The sequence below is a fragment of the Xenopus laevis genome, chromosome 8L (genome assembly GCF_017654675.1).
Source record: "Xenopus laevis strain J_2021 chromosome 8L, Xenopus_laevis_v10.1, whole genome shotgun sequence".
Classification (NCBI taxonomy): domain Eukaryota; kingdom Metazoa; phylum Chordata; class Amphibia; order Anura; family Pipidae; genus Xenopus; species Xenopus laevis.
In genome coordinates, this window is record NC_054385.1 from 112,794,980 (window position 1) to 112,815,936 (window position 20,957).

Consider the following 20,957-nt stretch of genomic DNA (forward strand, 5'->3'; position numbering starts at 1 on the left):
CGTTGGCTTTAAAGGGCCATAAAACATCTATGTTTTTCTGCAAGCCAGATTGAAATACTTACTGTATGCTTCTCGTATTGTTACATCAACATGGAGCAGGCTTTAATGGTGCATTATCTGTTTCAGTGCGTTGTACAGAAATATAATTGAAATAAATGGATAAAGGGAGTGTGCCATTATCCACCACAGCCTTACTTATCACTTCCTATTTAATAGTTTTATAATTCTTTCCTATTATTTTGCAATTGCACATTTACCAAAGGCTGGTGAACACCCATCTTCCATAACAGCCTAGGGCAGCACATGCTGTTAAGTATACCCTTTTAGGCTAGAATTGTAATTCTTCTATAGTAAGCATATATCACATACAAGAATAAAAGCCAATGCAGAAGTTCTTACTCCATATCACTGCCGCAGATTTGGGATCGGTATACAGTTTATCATATGCCTAGTGGTGGACTTGACTAGTGATGTCTGGAAATTGTCCATGATAATAAGAATTCAATAAAACCTGCAAGTTCACATACCTTTAACTCCAGCTCTTTGCACAGAAGAGCAGAACAATCAGCTTATTTTTAAAACAAGCAAAATAAAATTAGATCCCTGCTTCCCACAGGGTACAAGCTGCATCCCAGAAGGCAGCTTTTGAGTGCCAGAAGGAAATTATTCTGACCCATTCCAGTTGATAGAACATTAAGAAAAAAAAATACACTGGGTAAAGCTGACCTACAAGCTAAAACCTACAGAAACATCCTATTCTATATGTCAAGCTATAACAAGATAATAATATCCCATTTTAACTGTCCCCATAGCACCATCATCTGTTTTCTCATCTCATTTCCTGTAACAGGGGCCACAGTTAGAGTAGGGGCCCCCTAGGCATGAAGGAAGGCTGATCATCTTAAGGGTAAATATACTCACACCTTCATCTAATATTAACATTGCAAATATTCTTTTCATAAGTCGCAATGAATTAGTGTTATCTTAAGAAAGACTACACTTTTAATGACAGAATGTGAACAGGCCAAGTCATAAAAATAAATAAAGTACCTAAACAACTGTATATAACTCATTCCGCTGTGAAACCAAGCCTAATGCTGGTTACACACAGAACAACCATCTGGAGCCCACCAACCATAAAGCCAACCATCAAATTGTTTGGTCCCACAGATCAGATGCCATGTAATTGACAGCAAGAGAAGAGCCCTTGAAGGTTAATTAGTAACTCCCTATGTGCTTAAAAAGGGTGATTGGCCAGTTGGGTTTATACAGTGGTGTGGGAAGCTACCACAGAATGATGTGCTTGACCAAATCACGGGGGTATACGTGCATCCCAGAAGGTGGTTTTCGAGTGCCATAAGGAAATTATTTTGACCCATTCCAGTTGATAGAACATTAAGGAAAAAGATACACTAGAATCCTGGGTAAAGCTGAACAACAGTATATAACTCATCCAGCTGTGAAACCAAGCTTAATGCTGTCCGCACACAGGACAACCATCTTGAGCCCACCAACCATAAAGCCTATCATCAAATTGTCTGGCCCCACAGATCACATGCCATGTAATTTGACTGCAAGAGAAGTGTGATTGGCCAATTGGGTTTATACAGTGGTGTGGGAAGCTACCACCGAATGATATGCTAGGCCAAACCAGTTGTAGAAAACCAAACTGTTTTCAGTAAATGTTCCATACGTGTGATTTTTTTAAGCAGGAGATACAGCAGTAATGAGGAGTTCTACTGATGTGGCTGGCATTAAAACTTTCTAAAGCAGGCAGCGATGGTGAGAGGGTCCCATGGCAATACAGGAGGTCCGGAGGGTGCAAGGATTGAGGGGGAAAAATACAACTGAAATAAACCCACTGTTATTAAATGTCTTTTCATACATGAAATAACAAGATTAATATACCTTCCAACATTCCCAACTGTGAAATTAGAATATTTAGGACACATCCCTGATCGACACGGTCATGTCTAGTAACACATTATGGAACATTAAAAAAAAAAAATTATGACTAAATTGAAGTAATTTAATGTTTTTTGGTCAAGTGGTCCTATCAGATACTGGCGCCCAAGAAAAATCATTACTAGGTATTACTGGTGTTGGTCATCACCAAAACAAATTTATTCTTGGCTCTAGCTGAAATTTCTTGTACCTTCCGAATATCCCATCTGTAAAATCACAATTTTAAGATTAAAACCCTAACCCACCAGATACCGTCCAGTTGTGTTGTGAGGCATAAAAAAAAAAATACTGGTCAAATTTTATTTCTGGTCAAGTGGTCCCATCAGATACTGGAGCTCATGAAAAATCATCTTTCTGGTCTAGTGGTCCCATCAGATACTGGGGCAGAGGAAAAAATAATCTTCCTGCTCTAAAACCTTCATTAATCATGGTGTTGGTCATTATTCAACCCAATCAAAATCACTCTTGACCATATAGGCAATGCCTGGCAATTCTTAACATTGAGTCCGTACAGGTTTTAAATGGCGCACTGACGTCAACAAATACGGACAACACACCTTCACTATAACAACAAAAAAATCACGATTTAACATGTTTTGAGAAGATTTCCTGATCAAATATGGACGCACATTAGCTACACCACAGAAGAATGGTGCCACAGCAGACAAATGTTCAAAGTTATGTAATACAACAATGATATCACCAAGATTGCATCACATTCCATGCGAAATTCAACAGAGGCAAACAGAGAATCAACACATGATAAAAATAGGTGAAATAATTTAGAAGTCTCCAGTATTACAGACATGCAGAGATGAATTAAGATAGTATGGCATCCTAGGCAGGTCTAGATTTGGGGCCCATCACTTTATTGCTAACATAGTCCCTCACTTACAGATAAATACAAAGCTATTTGAAGGGGGTCCTAAAGAGGGATTACTCCCTGATTGAAGCCTTGCGAGAAGAGAATTTGAGGATATAGGAGTGCAAGTCAGAGAATGTGAAACATATTAGTGTTGTCCAACCTGCTGCCCTTGAGTTGCTGCTAATTCAACAACAGCTGAAGGGCCAAAGATTGGAATCTCAATTTCATCTTCCACTTAAAAAGGTTCTCATTCAGGTGGGACCCTAGAACTGAAGGAGCTCTAAAAAAGTAAGTGCATGCACAAGAATATAAATACATTCAGTATTAAAGATATAAATACTTTCAGTATTAGAAATATTAACACATTCAGTATTAGAAATATTAGATTTCTTAACTCGAGTCATTAATATGCATTGTTTTCATTCAGTCACTTAAAATATCAAGGTACCTTACAGGAAACATCTTTGTGTCTATGTAACCAAAAAAAAAAATATGGTTCCACCTGAGGGACTAAGAAGAAAGGCAGACCTTCTAGGTGCCAGGACTGCAGCCTGGAAATGACTTACTTTTGGTGTTGGGCATGAAGCTGTGGAGAGTCTAGATGTAGCCTGCGCCCTTGGAGATTCAGAGGGAGTGGTGCTGAGAGATGCGGTGTCTCGCGGAAGTACCTGCACCCCACGAGAGATGATGGAATCTGGAATCTGGAAGGGGAAAAAGAAGAAATGAGTTACAAGATGTTTCTTGCCCAAAGGGCTGCCCCAAGCAAAACTGATGTTCACTCCAGTACACAAACAGACAAAAACCAACCTGATGTGTCCCTCTAGCAAGCAAGTTACAACCTTCTGTTTTAAGACGGAAGCACATCTCTTCCTTGTATAAAAGCAGCATTAAAAAGGCCTAAACCCCAGACCCTCAACAAGGGTTAAGGGAAGGTCCAAAAGACTTTTGGAAGACGCATATATAATGGATCTCCCACAGGGTATTGTAACCATAATGATCACTACGGATAACCCTATACACAAAGCTTGCCCATATTTCTTCTCTCGGTGAAAATAATAAAAGCAATCACCACCAATGGCACAAATCACAGGCTTTAGATTTAGTAACGCCACGGTGTGCACTTACTCACTGCTCTCCTGTTAATCAGCTGTCCAGCATCTTAAACCATATTTATTGTACCAAGGGAAGTTCTCAGGGGTAATGTAACAGATTGGAAGAAATGCAATTACTCTCAGGCTGAGTAGAACGGTCTGATTTAAAATCACAGCATGAAAACCATATATTGGGGGAGGTCATCCTCTGCTTAAAGGGTCTATACACGCTTTTTATGGATGTGTTTGCCATAATAGGCATTCATCATACAGGTATGGGATACTTTATCTGGAAACTCGCTATCCCGAAAGCTCGGAATTACAAAAAGGTCATCTCCCATAGACTCCATTTTAATCAAATAATTCAAATTTTTAAAAATGTTTTTTCCTTTTTCTCCGTAATAATAAAACAGTAGCTTGTACTTGATCCCAACTAAGATATAATTAATCCTTATTGGAGGCAAACAATCCTATTGGGTTTATTTAATGTTTACATTTTTTAGTAGACTTAAGGTATGAAGATCCAAATTATGGAAAGACCCATTATGCAGAAAACCCCAGGTCCCGAGCATTCTGGATAACAGTTCCCATACCTGTAAACAAAAGCGTCAGTACATATCATTTTTAATGCTATCCTACCTGGAAGCAAAACCAGCCTGTTGGGTTTATTTAATGTTAACATGATTTTCTAGAAGATCTAAGGTATGAAGATCTAAATTACTGAAAGATCTGTCTCCATTTTAATCAAACAATTCACATTTTTAAAAATGTTTTTTTCCTTTTTCTCTGAATAACAAAACAGTACCTTGTACTTGATCCAAACTAAGATATAATTAATCCTTATTGGAGGAAAAACAATCCTATTGGGTTTATTTAATGTTTACACGATTACACAATTTTCTACTAGACCTAAGGTATGAAGATCCAAATTAGGGATGCACCGAATCCAGGAGTCGGTTCGGTATTCGGCCAGGATTCGGCCTTTATCAGTAGGATTCAGATTCGCCCAAATCCTTCCGCCCAGCTGAACGACATCTTAATTTGCATATGCAAATTAGGGGTGGGAGGGAAATCTCGTGACTTTTTGTCACAAAACAAGGAAGTAAAAAATTTTGGCACAGAGATTCATAGAGATTCATAATTAAAGTGTTTCTATGATGAAATATATTCTGGATGTCTGGATTGAGCACTTTTACACCTATGCAAGCTAATGTGCCACTGGCATTAAAGCATTGGTGGTTTCCAAACTCTGGTGTTTTTACTCTTTATGATATCCCAGAAAAAACAGCTACAAGGCCAGTTAGGATGAGATTTGGAATTGAACACTAATGTGCTCCCCTAGGTGAATTAGATTCCCTGATGAATGACTGGAAAAACAATATTTACGACACTTGTAGCCCTGTTGTGAACTAAGGGGGTACCTGGCAAAAGCTTGGTCCTGCAAGGAAGGCTTGAACAATAATACAATTATGTACTAAAAGGCACAAAGTTTGCCCAGTGTGGTGTGTTTACCTCCAGCCACCAGAGGGCTTCAGTCGATAATAATAAGTGTTTATGTAGTTCTTATCTTTAGACTCTTGTTGGTTCAGGAACGGAGATACAGCCATGAGGCTCCACTGATGTGTACTATCACTACTCTGAATAAAAGTCTGAAGTTCTAACCAGTGTGAGTTTACAAAATAACACATGGTGTCAGAAGTGCACTTGTGAACAAGCTACAGCTCCAGTCATTACAGTGTCAGCATGGATCTCCTGAAACAGCCTCCTGAACTGAGCATGCAAGGTAACTTAGAGCAGAACTGGTCCAGATTTAAACAAAGATTTCTATTATATCAGAGAGCAATTAAGGCACATGAAGAAGAGGATGTACAGAAAATTGCACTGTTTCTTACAGTAGCAGGGCAGGAAGCCATTGATGTATATAATACTTTTCAGTTTGCAGAGGCTGAGAAGGATAATTTTAATGCAGTGCTTAAAAAATTTGAGAACTACTGTGTTCCAAGAAAAAACATCACTTATGAGAGACATGTGTTCAGTTCTAGATTGCAGAAAGAACATGAAACAATTGATGAGTATGTGACAGACCTCAGGTTAAAGAGTCATTCCTGTGAATTTGGTGCACTGACTGAATCTCTTATTAAAGATCAATTAGTTATGGGTATACACAACATGAAAGTGAAAGAGAAATTGCTCACAAAGACAGATCTCACTTTAGACCATGCTATACAAATCTGTAAAGCCTCTGAAATCACACAAGCACAGCTCAAGCAAATAGAACAGCCTAGAGAAAGCTGCTGTGTTATGGAGGTGTCATCCAAGCAGCCCCCACTGAAAGGCTACTACAAAGGTAGGGTGCAGAAAACCTCTAACTTTTCTGGCTTTAAAAACAAAAAAGCTCAGGCATTTACAAGCTCCTATTGTCAGCGTTGTGGACAGTCACATGCATACATGCAATGCCCTGCATATGGAAAAACTTGTAACAGTTGTGGCAGAGCAAATCACTTTCAGAAAATGTGTAGATCAACCACACAAATACATGCAGTACAAACTGGCACAGACAGTGATGACGACTTCCATATAGGCAGCATACATGCAACTAATGCACGCAGAACAGAATGGTACATTACATTGTCCACTAATGGGACAGATATTCCCTACAAAGTAGATACAGGTGCTGAAGTGGACATTCTGTCAGAATCTGCATATAATATGCTCCAACCTAAGCCATTTCTGCAAGAAACTAAACTGTGCTTAAGAGCTTATGGTGGTAAAGTCATTCCAAATCTGGGACAGTGCAATGTGTGTATTCAATTTAAAGGTCATCTGTATTCTGTAACCATGGTGGTTGTTCCAGATCCCCACCATTCCTTAATAGGCTTGATAACATGTGAGAAATTACATTTAATTAAACGAGTGGAAGAAATAAATGCAGTTATAAGTTCTGGAAGTGGAAAAAATCACTTACAACTGATGCTCACAAAATATAAAAATGTTTTTGAAGGACTTGGAAAGCTGCCAATAACTCACAAAATAAAACTGGTGCATGGTGCACAGCCTGTAGTGCATGCAAGGCGCAAAGTACCAGTGGCTCTAACACAAAAACTTAAAACAGAGCTGCAAAGCATGGAAACAAATGGTATTATAAAGAAAATAGAAGATCCCACAGAATGGGTCAATTCTATGGTAATTGTTCAAAAGAAAGATGGGAGACTTCGTATCTGTTTAGATCCTAAAGACCTGAATAAGTGCATTAAAAGAGAGCATTTTCCCTTGCCCACTAGAACAGAAATGGTGGGAGAAATGTCTGGAGCTAAAATTTTCTCCACACTGGATGCATCTAATGGATTTTGGCAGATACCCTTGGATGAAGAGAGCCAGAAGTTATGTACATTCAATACACCTTTTGGCCGATACTGTTTTCAGCGATTGCCATTTGGACTTAGTTCAGCACCAGAAGTGTTTCACCGTGCTATTCGCCAAATGATGGACGGTATACCTGGAACTGCAGTGTATATGGATGATATCCTTGTGTGGGGTAAAGATGTACAGGAGCATGATGCTAGACTGGAACAAGTACTTGAAAGAGCAAGTCAGAACAATTTAAAGCTTAATAGAAAGAAATGCAATTTTTGCCAGTCCTCTATAAAATACCTAGGGGAACATTTTACTGACTTGGGTCTTTGTCCAGATGAAGATAAAATAGCCGCAATCAAAGATATGCCTGTTCCACAATGTAAGAAAGACCTACAGCGCTTAATGGGAATGATAAACTTTGTGGGAAAATTTATACCCGATTTGGCACATAAAACACAATGCATAAGAGACTTACTGAAAGTCAATACTGTCTGGGAATGGAATGAATATCACAATTCTGAGTTGGAAGACATAAAAAAATCCTTAACAACAAACCCAGTACTACAGTATTTTGATCCTTCCTTACCAAGTAAATTGTCTACTGATGCATCACAGAAAGGCCTTGGAGCAGTTCTTCTTCAAAAAGCAAATGACTCTTGGCTGCCAGTGGCTTATGCATCCAGAGCACTAAATTCAACAGAAGTTTTGTATGCACAAATAGAAAAGGAAACACTTGCACTTGTATTTGGTTGCGAAAAATTTCATGAATATTTGTATGGTCGTGAGTTTCAAGCTGAGACTGATCACAAGCCCCTTATTACTATAGTGCAAAAGGGCATAGGTGAAGCCCCACCTAGAATTCAGAGGTTATTACTACGGCTTCAGAGATACAACTTTGTTTTGCATTATAAGCCAGGTAAGAACTTGGTTGTAGCAGACACACTATCACGTGCATATTTGACTGGGAACACTTCAGAAAATACCTTCACTGATGATATTTCTGCACATGTGAACTTAGTTAAGACAACTTCCAGAGTTAGTCATGCCCTATGGTTTCAAATAGCCAAGGCTACACAACAAGATAATATCTTGATGAAAGTCAAACATGCTATTGAGAACAATAATGCAGCCTCAGGTGTTCCTGCTACATACCTACAATATCTTCATGAATTCTCTGAAGTAGATGGTGTTCTACTCCGAGGCTCTAGAATTGTTATTCCCTCCTCAATGATCAAATTGATTTTATCAAGGCTTCATGAAGGACATGTAGGAATAGAGAAAGTTAAAAGGAGAGCACGCACATGCCTTTACTGGCCAACCATGAATGAAGATATTGAGCAATTTATCAGTCGGTGTCAAGCTTGCCAAAAGTATCATAATAAACAACCAAAGGAACCATACCTTGATATAGACTATCCCATCTCTCCTTGGGAGAAAATCGGTATGGATATTTCACTTTTAGGGGACAACACTATCTAGCAGTTATGGACTACTTCTCAAACTATCCTGAATTGGCAAAGCTGCATGATTTGCAAGCTGAAGAGGTAGTCAAGCATGCCAAGTCAATTCTAGCTAGACATGGCATACCTAGAGTTGTTGTCACTGATAACGGCCCTCAGTTCGCCTGTAGAGTATTCAAGAATTTTGCGTCAACATATGAATTCGTACATCAGACATCAAGTCCAGAGCATCCAGAGGGAAATGGATTGGCAGAAGCAGGAGTACGCATACTAAAAACTATACTCAAAAAAGCATGGGAATCGAAGGAAGACCCCTGTTTAGCATTAATGGGTTACCGTGCAGCTCCACAAGTTGTGGAAAATCTCCAGCAGAACTTCTGTTTGGCCGTCAGATTGTCACTAGAGTTCCAACCCCTCAACCATGGCCACCATACCAAGATGAAACAGTGTGTACAAAAAGCTTAATCTTAGAACAAAAAGAAATGAAGTTCATGCCAAACATTCCAGAGAACTTCCACCTTTGAGTGACAATAGTAGAGTTCGCATTCAAAGTTCCAAATCTTGGGAAGTGCCCGCCAATGTTATTCACAGACTGAGCCCAAGGTCATATGTGGTTCGTACAGATACAGGGCAGACCCTGCGTAGGAATCGCAGACATCTTTTACAAGTTCCAGAGGAACAAGTACCTTCTACCCAGGTCATTCAAACCAACGATAGCATAACAGGTACAACACCAGAGCAAGACAGCCATGAAGTAACTTCATCTGGACGAGTTATTCGCAAACCATTGCGTTTAATTGAACAATGCTAAAGTTCTCATTTTAGACTTTTTGAGACTTTCAGTTCACTTTAAAAAAAAAATGTATGCATGTTATAATTGTTAATTTTACAGTATTTCTTTCTTTTCAACTTTCTTATTTTCACAGGCTGAAAGGGGAAGATGTGGTGTGTTTACCTCCAGCCACCAGAGGGCTTCAGTCGATAATAATAAGTGTTTATGTAGTTCTTATCTTTAGACTCTTGTTGGTTCAGGAACGGAGATACAGCCATGAGGCTCCACTGATGTGTACTATCACTACTCTGAATAAAAGTCTGAAGTTCTAACCAGTGTGAGTTTACAAAATAACACACCCAGGAGCAGTAACTCCTAGCAGGGTCACCTGTTTAAAAGCAAACAACTAATTGGCTGCTATCGATTACTGCTTCAGGGCAAACTTATTGGGGGTCATTTATCAACACTGGGCAAATTTGCCCATGGGCAGTAAACCATGACAACCAATCAAATTGCTGCTTTCATTGTTCTACTTGCAGCTGGCTTTAAAAAGCAGGTAACTGCCCATGCTCAAATTCGCCCAGTGTTGATAAATGAGCCTCACTCCTTTTATTACAACAACCGCCAGTAGTTTGAATAGGATACATTATATAACACTGTGGAGTTAGCTAACCTGAAAATGGAGGAGAATTTCATAGACCATACTACTACTTCAATGCTGTAGTTCCCAATAAAAGAGACCCCTGGGAATAGAAGTATTGTGGTGCAGCACTTCCAGTTGGTGCATTTTTTCTGGCTAAAGGGGTGGTTCACCTTTAACTTAACTTTTAGTATGTTACTGAATGGCAAATTCTCAGCAACTTTCCAATTGGTCTTCATTATCTATTTTTTATAGTTTTTTTTAAATTTATTTGCTTTTATCTTCTGACTCTTTCCTGCTTTCAAATGCGGGGTCACTGACCCCATATAAAAAAACAAATACTCTGGCAGGCTACAAATTTATTGTTATTGCTACGTTTTATTACTCATCTTTCTATTCAGGCCCTCTCCTATTTATATTCCAGACTCTTATTCAAATCAATGAATGGTTGCTAGGAAAATTTGGACCCTAGCAACCAGATTGCTGAAATTGCAAAATGCTGCTGAATAAAAAAGCTAAATAACCACAAATAATAAAAAAAATGAAAACCAATTGCAGATTGTCTCCGAATATCACTCTCTACTCCAAACTAAAAGTTTACTCAAAGGTGAACAACCCCTTTAAGTTAATTTCTAGTATGTTATAAACTGGACAATTCTCAGAAAAGTTTCAACTGGTCTGCGTTTTTATTTTGGTTTATCAGCGATTTGCCTTCTGACTCTTTATAGCTCTCAAAAGGGGGTCATCAACCTCAGCAGCCAAAAACAATTGCTCTGTGAGGCTACAATTTTATCATTGTTACTTTTTATTATTTATCGTTCTATTCAAACCCCCTCTAGTTCATATTACAGCTCCTCATTAAAAACAATATTTAGTTACTAGGGTAATGCAGACCCAAACTTCCAAATGGGAGAACTGCTGAACAATAAGCTAAATGATTCAAAAACAACAAATAATACAAAATGAAGATCAATTGCAAATTCACTCAGAATATCACTGTCTACATCGTCCTAAGAGATGTAATGCCATTTTTGGACCCTCCCCCCACTGAATTAGACTTTCCTTGTCTTTTATAATTAAAGCCCTGAGACATCATATCACATCCACTAGATATCTAGGCCAAATTCTTTATTTTGGTTTCTTGGTAAGTGATTTAAATGCAACATCAGGCATTTGGCCGTGACAGTTGCAAAATGGCTGAGCCGGCAACACCTCCGGATTTGCTGGGTTGAAAAAAGGGAAATAAATTTTACATTTAGCTCTTAATATTTCTATAAGACATGTACAAAGGGAACGGAATAAAAATGAAGGTATGGTGGCCTTTTAAGGGTGAATATGACAGCTCCAAGCAGCAGCGGGGAATGGATTTCCTTCATGGCTGCTTTTGTCTCAGTACTGCCGCATTCCTAACACAACAGGGTTTTCATCATTTTAACAACACTTGTATATTGCTTATAACCATTTCTCAACTTGTACGACATTCTTCAGAGAGGTGCAAATCAATTGTTTGGACAAGCGATCGCGCACTAGTAACTCAGAGATTAATGCTACGTTAGAAGCCTCGGTAACAGGCCCAGACGTCTCAAGTGACTCTCTTTTTTCTTCTGAGATCACAGCGACTAAACAAACATGGGGAAATATGCAGATATTCAGGGCGAGGGGAGAAACGGGTATTTCTGTGCCAGGCTTCACTTGGTATATGACGAAGAACTGCATCAAAGCGGGACCCATTGCTGTACTCAAGATTAAATGACCCATAATTCCCTGAATTGTCTGCCAGCTCAAAATATGTCACTTTTAGATCTCTAAGCGTAAAGGCCCAGAATCTTATTTTTGCTATATGTTTTAGAAAGCCTCTAAACTGTTTTTTGTTTCTACAGAGGCGGATCTTATTCAATATCCATTAAAGCCAATCAGACTGTTGCATAAGGAAATTAGGAGCATGGACTCACTTGTCCTCAGACAATCAAATAAGCCTTTCACAGCCATCCACAGTGCCATCTTAAGATTGTTTTATTGCCTCTGCACATCAATGCAACTGTGCAGAATTTGGTTATATATATTGAATTATATTATTATTATTATAGGGACATTGCTGCATAGGCTCCAGATATGAATGAAGCTAGTGTTTCCATGGCCCATCAATGCATTGTACAGGTATGGGACCTGTTATCCAGAATGCTCGGAACCTGGGGTTTTTCTGAATAACAGATCTTTTCGTAATTTGGATCTTCATACCTTAAAGGTGGCCATTCCCGGAGAGATCCGCTCGTCTCTCTCCGATATGCCCACCTTGAGGTGGGCAAAATCAGGCTCATCAGATTGTGGGCCCTAGGGCCCAACGATTGGATCCTAACGAACGGGAATGGGCGGTCGGATCGCGGGACCGCATCAACAAACAGATGCGGCCGCGATCCGACGGGATTTTTAGTCCCATCCGATCGAGATCTGGCCAATCGGGGAAGCCCGTCGGGGGCCCCCATATACGGGCCAAAAAGCTGCCGACTCGGACTGTCGGCAGCTTTTATCGACCTGTGTATGGCCACCTTAAGTCTACTAGACAATCATTTAGACATTAAATAAACCCAACTGGCTGGTTTTGCTTCCAATAAGAATTAATTATATATAAGTTTGGATCAAGTACAAGCTATTGTTTTATTATTACAGAGAAAAAGGAAATCATTTTTAAAAATGTGGATTATTTGGATAAAATGGAGTCTATGGGGCAAATTTACTAAAGGGGGAAGTGACTAATGTGGGCGAAAATTCGCTAGCGCGATGTCATTTTGTTATTCGCCAATTTACTAACGGTCACTGGCGTAACTTTGCTAGCAAAGGAGATGGACTCTAGCGTTACTTCACTCCCTAACGACTAGCAAATTTCGGCTCTGGCGAATTGATGTAACTACGCAAATTCACTAAGATGCAAATTTTACTGAATGTGAACTTGCGCCAGACTTGCCTTTGCTACCTCAGACCAGTTGAACTGCAATAGAGTAGATAGGACTTCCTAAAAAAAATAATTGAAAATTCCCAAAAAACAGGAAACAATAGTTGAAGTCCCAAAAAACTTTAGCGCCCTTTCCTTTTTCAGGGTGATAGGCTCCTAACATATGGCACATAAACTATAAACTGGGCTCATGTGTAGGGCAATATAACAACTCTATTTTATTTTATTAAGGTTTCCCGGGCTTGTGTAGTGTAATGTATTTGCGAAGTGTTGCGATGTGAGCGAAGCCGTCGCTGGCGAATTTTCGGAGGTTAGTAAATTTGCCTCTATGGGAGACTGCCTTTCCGTAATTCGTAGCTTTCTGGATAAAGGTTTTCCGAATAACAGATCCACCTGTATGTAATTCACCCTCTTATTGGCTATAAGTAACAGAAACCAGAGCTGGGTCTACAGTCAGGGTTCTGGCTTATTCTATCTTGGAAAAATAGAGGAACCATGGCCCTTATCCTGGCCCATCCCAACATATCATCTTTCTTATCATTTTTAGTGGGGGGGTTTTGTTTATTTTTTACCATATAGGAACCTACCTGAGGGCTGCCACCTGAGGAATGGGTCTTAGGTGCTCTATGGTAACACGGCCCATGGTTGGAGTCCTAAAAAAGCAGCACATTTGTTTATTTAGTTAGGAGTGTCAGTGACACGGCACATGCTCAGTGTGGTCTAGGCAGCTGTTATGAAGCTATGCTTAGGGGTCATCTCAAGTTATCAAGCATGAGGTTTGCCCGTCACATAAGTTGATGCTACCGTGCTGATGATTAAATTCCAATGCAAATTGCTGGATTAAATGGGATTCCATCATGATTTTTTTTCGTTTACTTTTTATTTCTAAATTACACTGTTTACATTGCAAATAATTCACTCTACCATTTAAAATGTTATTCTTGAACCAACAAATGTATATATATTTAGCTGTAATATTAGTTTGGAGGCAGCCATCGCAGGACATTGTGTCTGATTCTGAGCTTTGAGAAGGAGCCAGCACATTAGGATGGAACTACTTTGAAACATCTGTTGTTTCTCCACGTCCCATTGTATTATACTACGACATGAATCGTGTTAGCCCTACCTAGTGCAAGACATGAGAATAGCACCCAAGCAGGAAAAAAAAGCAGGGGTTTTCCTGCTTTGGTGCTATTCTCACGTCTACCATTAGGTAGGGCTAGGGAATTTTAGCAATGCAAACCTTCAGCAGGTGCCAGACAGCTGCTATCTGGTTAGCTGTCTATTGTTCTGTTGATAGGCTGTTGATAGGCTGCTGGGAAGGGAGTTATATTACTCCAACTTGCACTGTATCAGTAAAGAGTGACTGTAGTTTATCAGAGACTGTAGTTTATCAAGACACATGACCTGAAGGCTCCTGGGAAACTGACAATATGTCTAGCCCATTGTCAGATTTCAAAATTAAATATAAAAATATCTGCACGGTGCAGAATTTTAACTGGTGCATTTTGAAAAAAAAAAAACAAGTTTCCCACGATAGTATCCCAGCCTTATATTGTGATTTCTATATTCTATATATACAGTATATAGTGAGTGGGCCCATAAGCTCAGGTAAGTGCCAGCGCTCAGAACATGAGCTGTGACTCATCAGAAAAGAAGAAGGTGAGATACTGGGGGCATATTTGCAGGCACTGATCTTTACTGTTAAAGGGCTGTGGTTGTCTTGGTCTGGTACAGAACAATAAACCGTAATCAGTAGCATTTCTAGCCTACATCTTTGTTAAGCTTTACTTCTCCTTTATGGTGTAAATCGTATTAAACTCGTAAAAACTCACTGTTTTTAAACATAGGTTCTATTCTTTGATGACCGCAATTTTGCAAAATTTCTGAGACAGTTCTAACTCTCCTCAGACATGTCAGATCTAAGAGACTACAAGCAGGAGACAGATTTATTTATTCCATACGCCACATCAGCACCAAAGCTGCCATCTCTGTGCTGACAAAAACAATACAAAAACTTCTTTTTTTTCAGAGGAAGTCTGTGTAAGTGTCTCAGTTTGTCTCCTCACCTTGTGTTGATGCATTTCATACCTCTCCTATGTCTGGGAGCGTCATCTCTAAGTTAAGAGATTTAAGAAACCTCCACCCCACAGGCCATTCTGGTTGAGAAGCCACCATTCCTTAGCAGTTAAGTGGGAAATGTGTTTCTTAGACAACAATTGCCGTCAGGCTCAGCCCCATCTTCCTAAAACTGATGGAGGTCTTACACTAAAGTTGAAGGGAAGGTGCAGAAAATGTGGTTTCTCCTCAAGGTTATTATTTATTATATCATATTGTGAGGACAAAAGTGATTTAAAGGAGAAGGAAAGTCTCCTACCGTTTGGTGAATGTATGTCTTCCAGAGAGCACCACGGAGCGATCCTCTTCCGGCTTTTTTTTTTCTTCAAATTTCCCAGGGCAAACGCATGCACAGTAGAACGAAATAGCTGACTTTTTAGTTAAAGTTCGCTTTTCACTCTAATGCGCAGGCGCGAGATGAAAGAAGAAGCCGGAAGAGGATCACTCCGTGGTGCTTGCTGGAAAAACCCTGGCCAGTGCCATCTTCTACTGATAGGAGAAGCGGCCTGTGGTTTCAGGTAAGTAAATAGCTGACTTTTTAGTTAAAGTTCGCTTTTCACTCTAATGCGCAGGCGCGAGATGAAAGAAGAAGCCGGAAGAGGATCACTCCGTGGTGCTTGCTGGAAAAACCCTGGCCAGTGCCGTCTTCTACTGATAGGAGAAGCGGCCTGTGGTTTCAGGTAAGTAAATACAATCACTTGAGTGTGCCTAACATTTGGCACCCCCAAGTGGAAGAATACTTTCCTTCTCCTTTAAAAGATCTTTGGAGCCTCCTCCAATATCATGTTAATATTTGTCACAGCCGAGTTCCTACTTGGCTTTAATTGGAAATGTCCCTTGTCCATTCCACTGGAAGAATTATAACATCAAGATGGGAATCACCAAAGGATTTACCACTATCTGTCTGCACCACATGTTTAATGGAAGGCCATAATGCAGTGATTATGTTCTATGTGCAAAATAAAATCTACAATGTTGCAATCTAAAATGTAGCACGGCTATAAACCCTTTATATTCAGTGTGGGAGTGGTTGAGAGCTACCCACCATCATCATCATTTCATCATCATTTATTTATATAGCGCTGTCAAGATACGCAGTGCCACCAAGACAAAGACCAACAGGCTCACCACGAAAAATATCTCCTCCTTCATTCATCCATGTCATGGCGTAGCTAGTATAAATTCAAAAGCAACTGAACTTGCTGAGAAGAAGCTGCTCGGATGAGTAGTGAAACATCTTCAATGAATAATCAGCAAGTCTAGTTGCTCTAGAATTACTTATACAGGTATGGGACCTGTTATCCGGAATGCTTGGGTTAAGTCTACTAGAAAATCGTGTAAACATTAAATAACCCATTAGGCTGGTTTTGCTTCCAATAAGGATTAATTATATCTTAGTTTGGATCAAGTAAAATTTACTGTTTTATTATTACAGAGAAAAAGGTAATCAATTTTAAAAATCTGGATTATTTGATTATAATACACAAAAGCCATGAATATCCTGTAAATTATATCCTTATAAACGGTGAGTTCTGATGTCATGAGTTATAAACGGTGAGTTCTGATGTCATTTCAGTCACATGACTCATTGAAATTTGTGTATTATAATAAATAAAGTACCCCCTCTTGTAAAATATGAGTATATTAGAAGTAACCTCGGAGTTCCATGACCTGTATAAAAACACTCGGCCTTCGGCCTCGTGTTTTTATATGGTCATGAAACTCCTCGGTAACTTATAATATCCTTATATTTTACAAGAGGGGGTACTTTATTCACTATATAATGGAATCGTTGGGAGTCAGCCTTTCCATAATTCGGGTTTCTGGATAACGGATCCCATACCTGTACTACATATGTTCTCCTTCACCTTCTTTCATGCACTTCTCTCTACCCTGCTCCGTTCCCTCTTATTATTAGCACGTATTTATAAAGCACCAACAAATGCTGCAGCGCTGTACAATAAGTGGGTGTATACACTGAACATACAGCATTCTATACAATCAGTAACGAATACAAAAGTTAACGAGGGCCCTGCTAAATAGAGTTTACAATCGAAAAGCGTTAGGAGGTATCCGATTATTCATTTTTATTCCTTTCCCCTGCTGCATCTACTTCTCTCCATTTCATTTCAGCCCATTTCCCTTCTTTCTGTTTATACTAAACAATAAAAAGAGACAAAAATATTCAACAAGGCTTTCTAAAAAGCCTATTATATCCACATAGATTTGTGCAACAACCAACGTGTCCCCGCACCAAATGCTAGTCTGCACCCTGAATGCTGTTGGACAGACTCGAGTTAGCGTGTGTGTGCACAGCAATAGGAATGAGCAGCTTTAGAAAAGACAAGCTGGTTATTAATGTGACTAGCCATAACATTAGAAAGGGAGAGGACAAAGTGTATTAATGGAAAAAGAAAGAAGAGAACAGAATGTATCGCCTGTAGATGGCTCTATTAATGGGGGTGCCATTTTTAATCAAGTTAATAGTGTATTACTTGCTTACACATAAATATTCATCCTAAAGGATATTCAAACAACCCCCTAGCAATGCAAATGGACAATTAAGCCTTTAACAATTATAAAAATAAACAGACACTGCGGTACAGGCATAAGTCCTGTTAGCTAAAATGCTCGGGACCTGGGGTTTTCTGGATACGGATCTTTCTGTAAATTGGATCTTCATACCTTAAAGGAGAAGGAAAGCTATGGAGGCATTTTATTGCCAATAGATTAGCAGCAATAGTGCAAGCTATAAAACTATATTTATTCTGCAGAATGCCTGAGTACAATGCTCTAGAACAGGGGTCCCCAACCTTTTTAACCCGTGAGCCACATTCAAATGTAAAAAGAGTTGGGGAGCAACAAAAGCATGAAAAAAGTCCCTTGGGGTGCCAAATAAGGGCTATGATTGGCTATATGGTAGCCCTATGTGGACTGGCAGCCTACAAGAGGCTCTACTTGGGACTATAATTAGTTTTTATGCAATTAAAACTTCATTTCAAGCTTGAAATTCAAAAATAAGCCCCTTCTTTGAGGACCCTGAGAGCAACATACAAGGGGTTGGAGAGCAACATGTTGCTCACGAGCTACTGGTTGGGGATCACTGCTCTAGAAGCTCTCTGTTTGTTTAAGATAGCAGCTGCGGTATTAGCTTGGTGTGACATCACTTCCTGCCTGAGTCTCTCCCTGCTCACTTATAGCTCTGTGCTCAGATTATAGCAGAGAAGGGGGGAGAGGAGCAAACTGAGCATGCTCACGCCCGGGGCAAGGAGGTTTAAACTGAAGGAGGGAAGTCCAGAAGTCCATGTGTACACAATAGAAGGAAATAAATGCTGTGTTTCTTTTGACAGAGGACTCAGAGCAGCATTACTTGGAGGGTTTACTGGTATATTTAGGTGGACCTTTCTGATAAGGCTTACTTAGTTTTAACCTTTCCCTCTCCTTTATGTCTACTAGAAAATCATAAAAACATCAAATACACCCAATAGGCTGGTTTTGCTTTCAATGAGGATTAATTAGCTGAGATAAAGTACAAGGTACTGTTTTATTATTACAGAGAAAAAGGAAATAATTTTTAAAAATTTGAATTGTTTAAATAAAATGGCAATGGGGTCTATGGGAGATGGTCTTTCCATAATTAGGAACTTTCTGGATAATGGGTTTCCAGATAATGGATCCAATACCTATACTAAGACATGGAAGTACAACCTGCTGTCCTCCAGATATTGTTAAACTACAAGTACCCACAATAAGGATAGCTCCACATCTGGATGACCAGAGTGTAACATAATAGGAAAATGAGAGAGGACATAGGATAGGCAACATCTACAAAGTTGTGCACAAATGGATAATACAACCACCCAGCAGACATTTAGCTGTTGTGAAATGTTTGCTCCCAGAGTACAATGAGGTTGTTATCTCAACAGTTGAAGAGCTGCGGGCAGACATGGCTGAACCATGAGGTTCTTACCGGTTCCAGAGCAATGGATGTAGCGTGATGGGAACAACTGGTGGGTATTGGTTCCACAAAACTGGATGAGAGATGATGAGAACAACCAGAGTGACTTGGTTCCACAGATGTAGTGTGATGGGAAGAGCTAATGAGAGTTGGTTTCACAGCACTGGATGAAAAGTGATGGGAACAGCTGGAGACAGTTGGCTCTGGAGCAGAGGATGAAGTGTGGTGGGGACAGCCGATGAACGTTGCTTCCACTGCATTGGATGTAGTGTGATGTCTGATGACCCCTGGGATGGATGTCTGACCTTTTGCCATGATTGCAGCAATGCTGGACTATGAATATGACCACAGTGAATATAGATGTGATAATTATGGAAATGGCACAATAAAGAGATATTTTCTAAATCAGAGGCAACACTTTTATGATCCCAAAGCAGCAATGTCCCAATATTTGAAATTGCAATTACAATAATTACATTTTTTCAGTTCTTGGAGAATTGTACTTGACAATACAGGTATGGGATCCGAATTCTTGGGACCTGGGGTTTTCTGGATAAAGGATCTTTTCATAATTTGGATCCTAATTCCTTAAGTCTACTAGAAAGTCATGTAAACATTGAATAAACCCAATAGGCTGGAGTTGCTTCCAAAAAGGATTAGTTATATCTTAGTGTGGATCAAGTACAAGGTACTGTTTTAATATTATACTTACTATATATGGCAGCAATAACCTGCCCATCACTAATACCTAACATTTGCTATTAAATATTGTATTTGCTTTGTACTTTTAAATATTACTTTATCCACTCATAGAGACCCCTCTGATGTCCACAGCTAAGGGAAAATGCCCTACCTGTTGTACTGCGACCCAATGCCTAGATTACATTTTCAGCATGCAAAACTATTAAGCCATTCAGATACCTTTTGGGATAAATACATATAGGAGCAAATTCACTAACCGGCGAAAATCCGCCAGCACTGGCTTTGCACTGCACAACACTTCACCAGGCGTAAATTCGCCTGGACAACGCTAATTCACGAAGATCCGAAGTTGCGCACAGGGTACCAAACGCTGGCGAAGTTGCTCTAGCGAAAATACGCTCAGCTAGAAGTTGCAGTACCGTTGGCTAATTTGCATACGGCGTGCAGTTAAAGTACAATGGCCGTATATGCTGCAGCAAATACATTACACTACACAAGGCCAGGGAAACTTAATAAAATTATATAGAGTTGTTATAATGCCCTACACATGTGCCCACAGTTTAGTTTAGATGCCATATGTTAGCAAATGTAGGGGGGAATGAGGGTACCCCAAAAAAAAATGTGATCTTTTTCAGCCTATCACCATGTAAAAAGGAAAATACGCCAGCGTTTTTTTGGGACTTAGAAAAAATTTTTTTTTTTGAGGAAGTCCTATCTACTCTATTGCACTTCGCCTGGTCTGAGGTGGCGAAGGCAAGTCTGGCGATAGAGGTAACGGTCAGTAAAATCAGCATTTTAGTGAATTTGTGTAGTAACGCTCTTTCGACACAGTGAAAATTCACCTGGAGTTAGAGTGTGAAATTGCTCCAAAGTCTATCTCCTTGGCGAAATTACGCCAGTGAAATTACACCAGCGACCGTTAGTAAATCGACATAGAGCCGAAATGACGAATATTCACCAGTGTTATATGCAGAATGTTACAATCCAGAATCTAGTTAAAAAGCTGAATTTGGTTTTGTCTTGCGCACAGATCCAAGTGTCAGATTTATGGAGGCAAGCCTGACAGACCTGTATGCCAGTGT

General features: G+C 39.6%; 1 protein-coding gene across 20 annotated transcripts in view; it reads right to left on the reverse strand.

Annotated features, from left to right (window-relative positions):
• The window catches only part of gphn.L (gephyrin L homeolog), a 216,335-nt gene that overhangs the window by 76,891 nt on the left and 118,487 nt on the right, over positions 1-20,957 (reverse strand). For 13 of the 20 annotated variants that reach the window (XM_018229285.2, XM_018229282.2, XM_041572205.1 and 10 more), the window contains 2 exon segments: positions 19,186-19,506; positions 3,397-3,531 (listed from right to left, as the gene is read on the reverse strand). In XM_018229285.2, coding sequence (XP_018084774.1) covers positions 3,397-3,531; positions 19,186-19,506 — 456 coding nt within the window. 20 annotated transcript variants of the gene reach the window in all.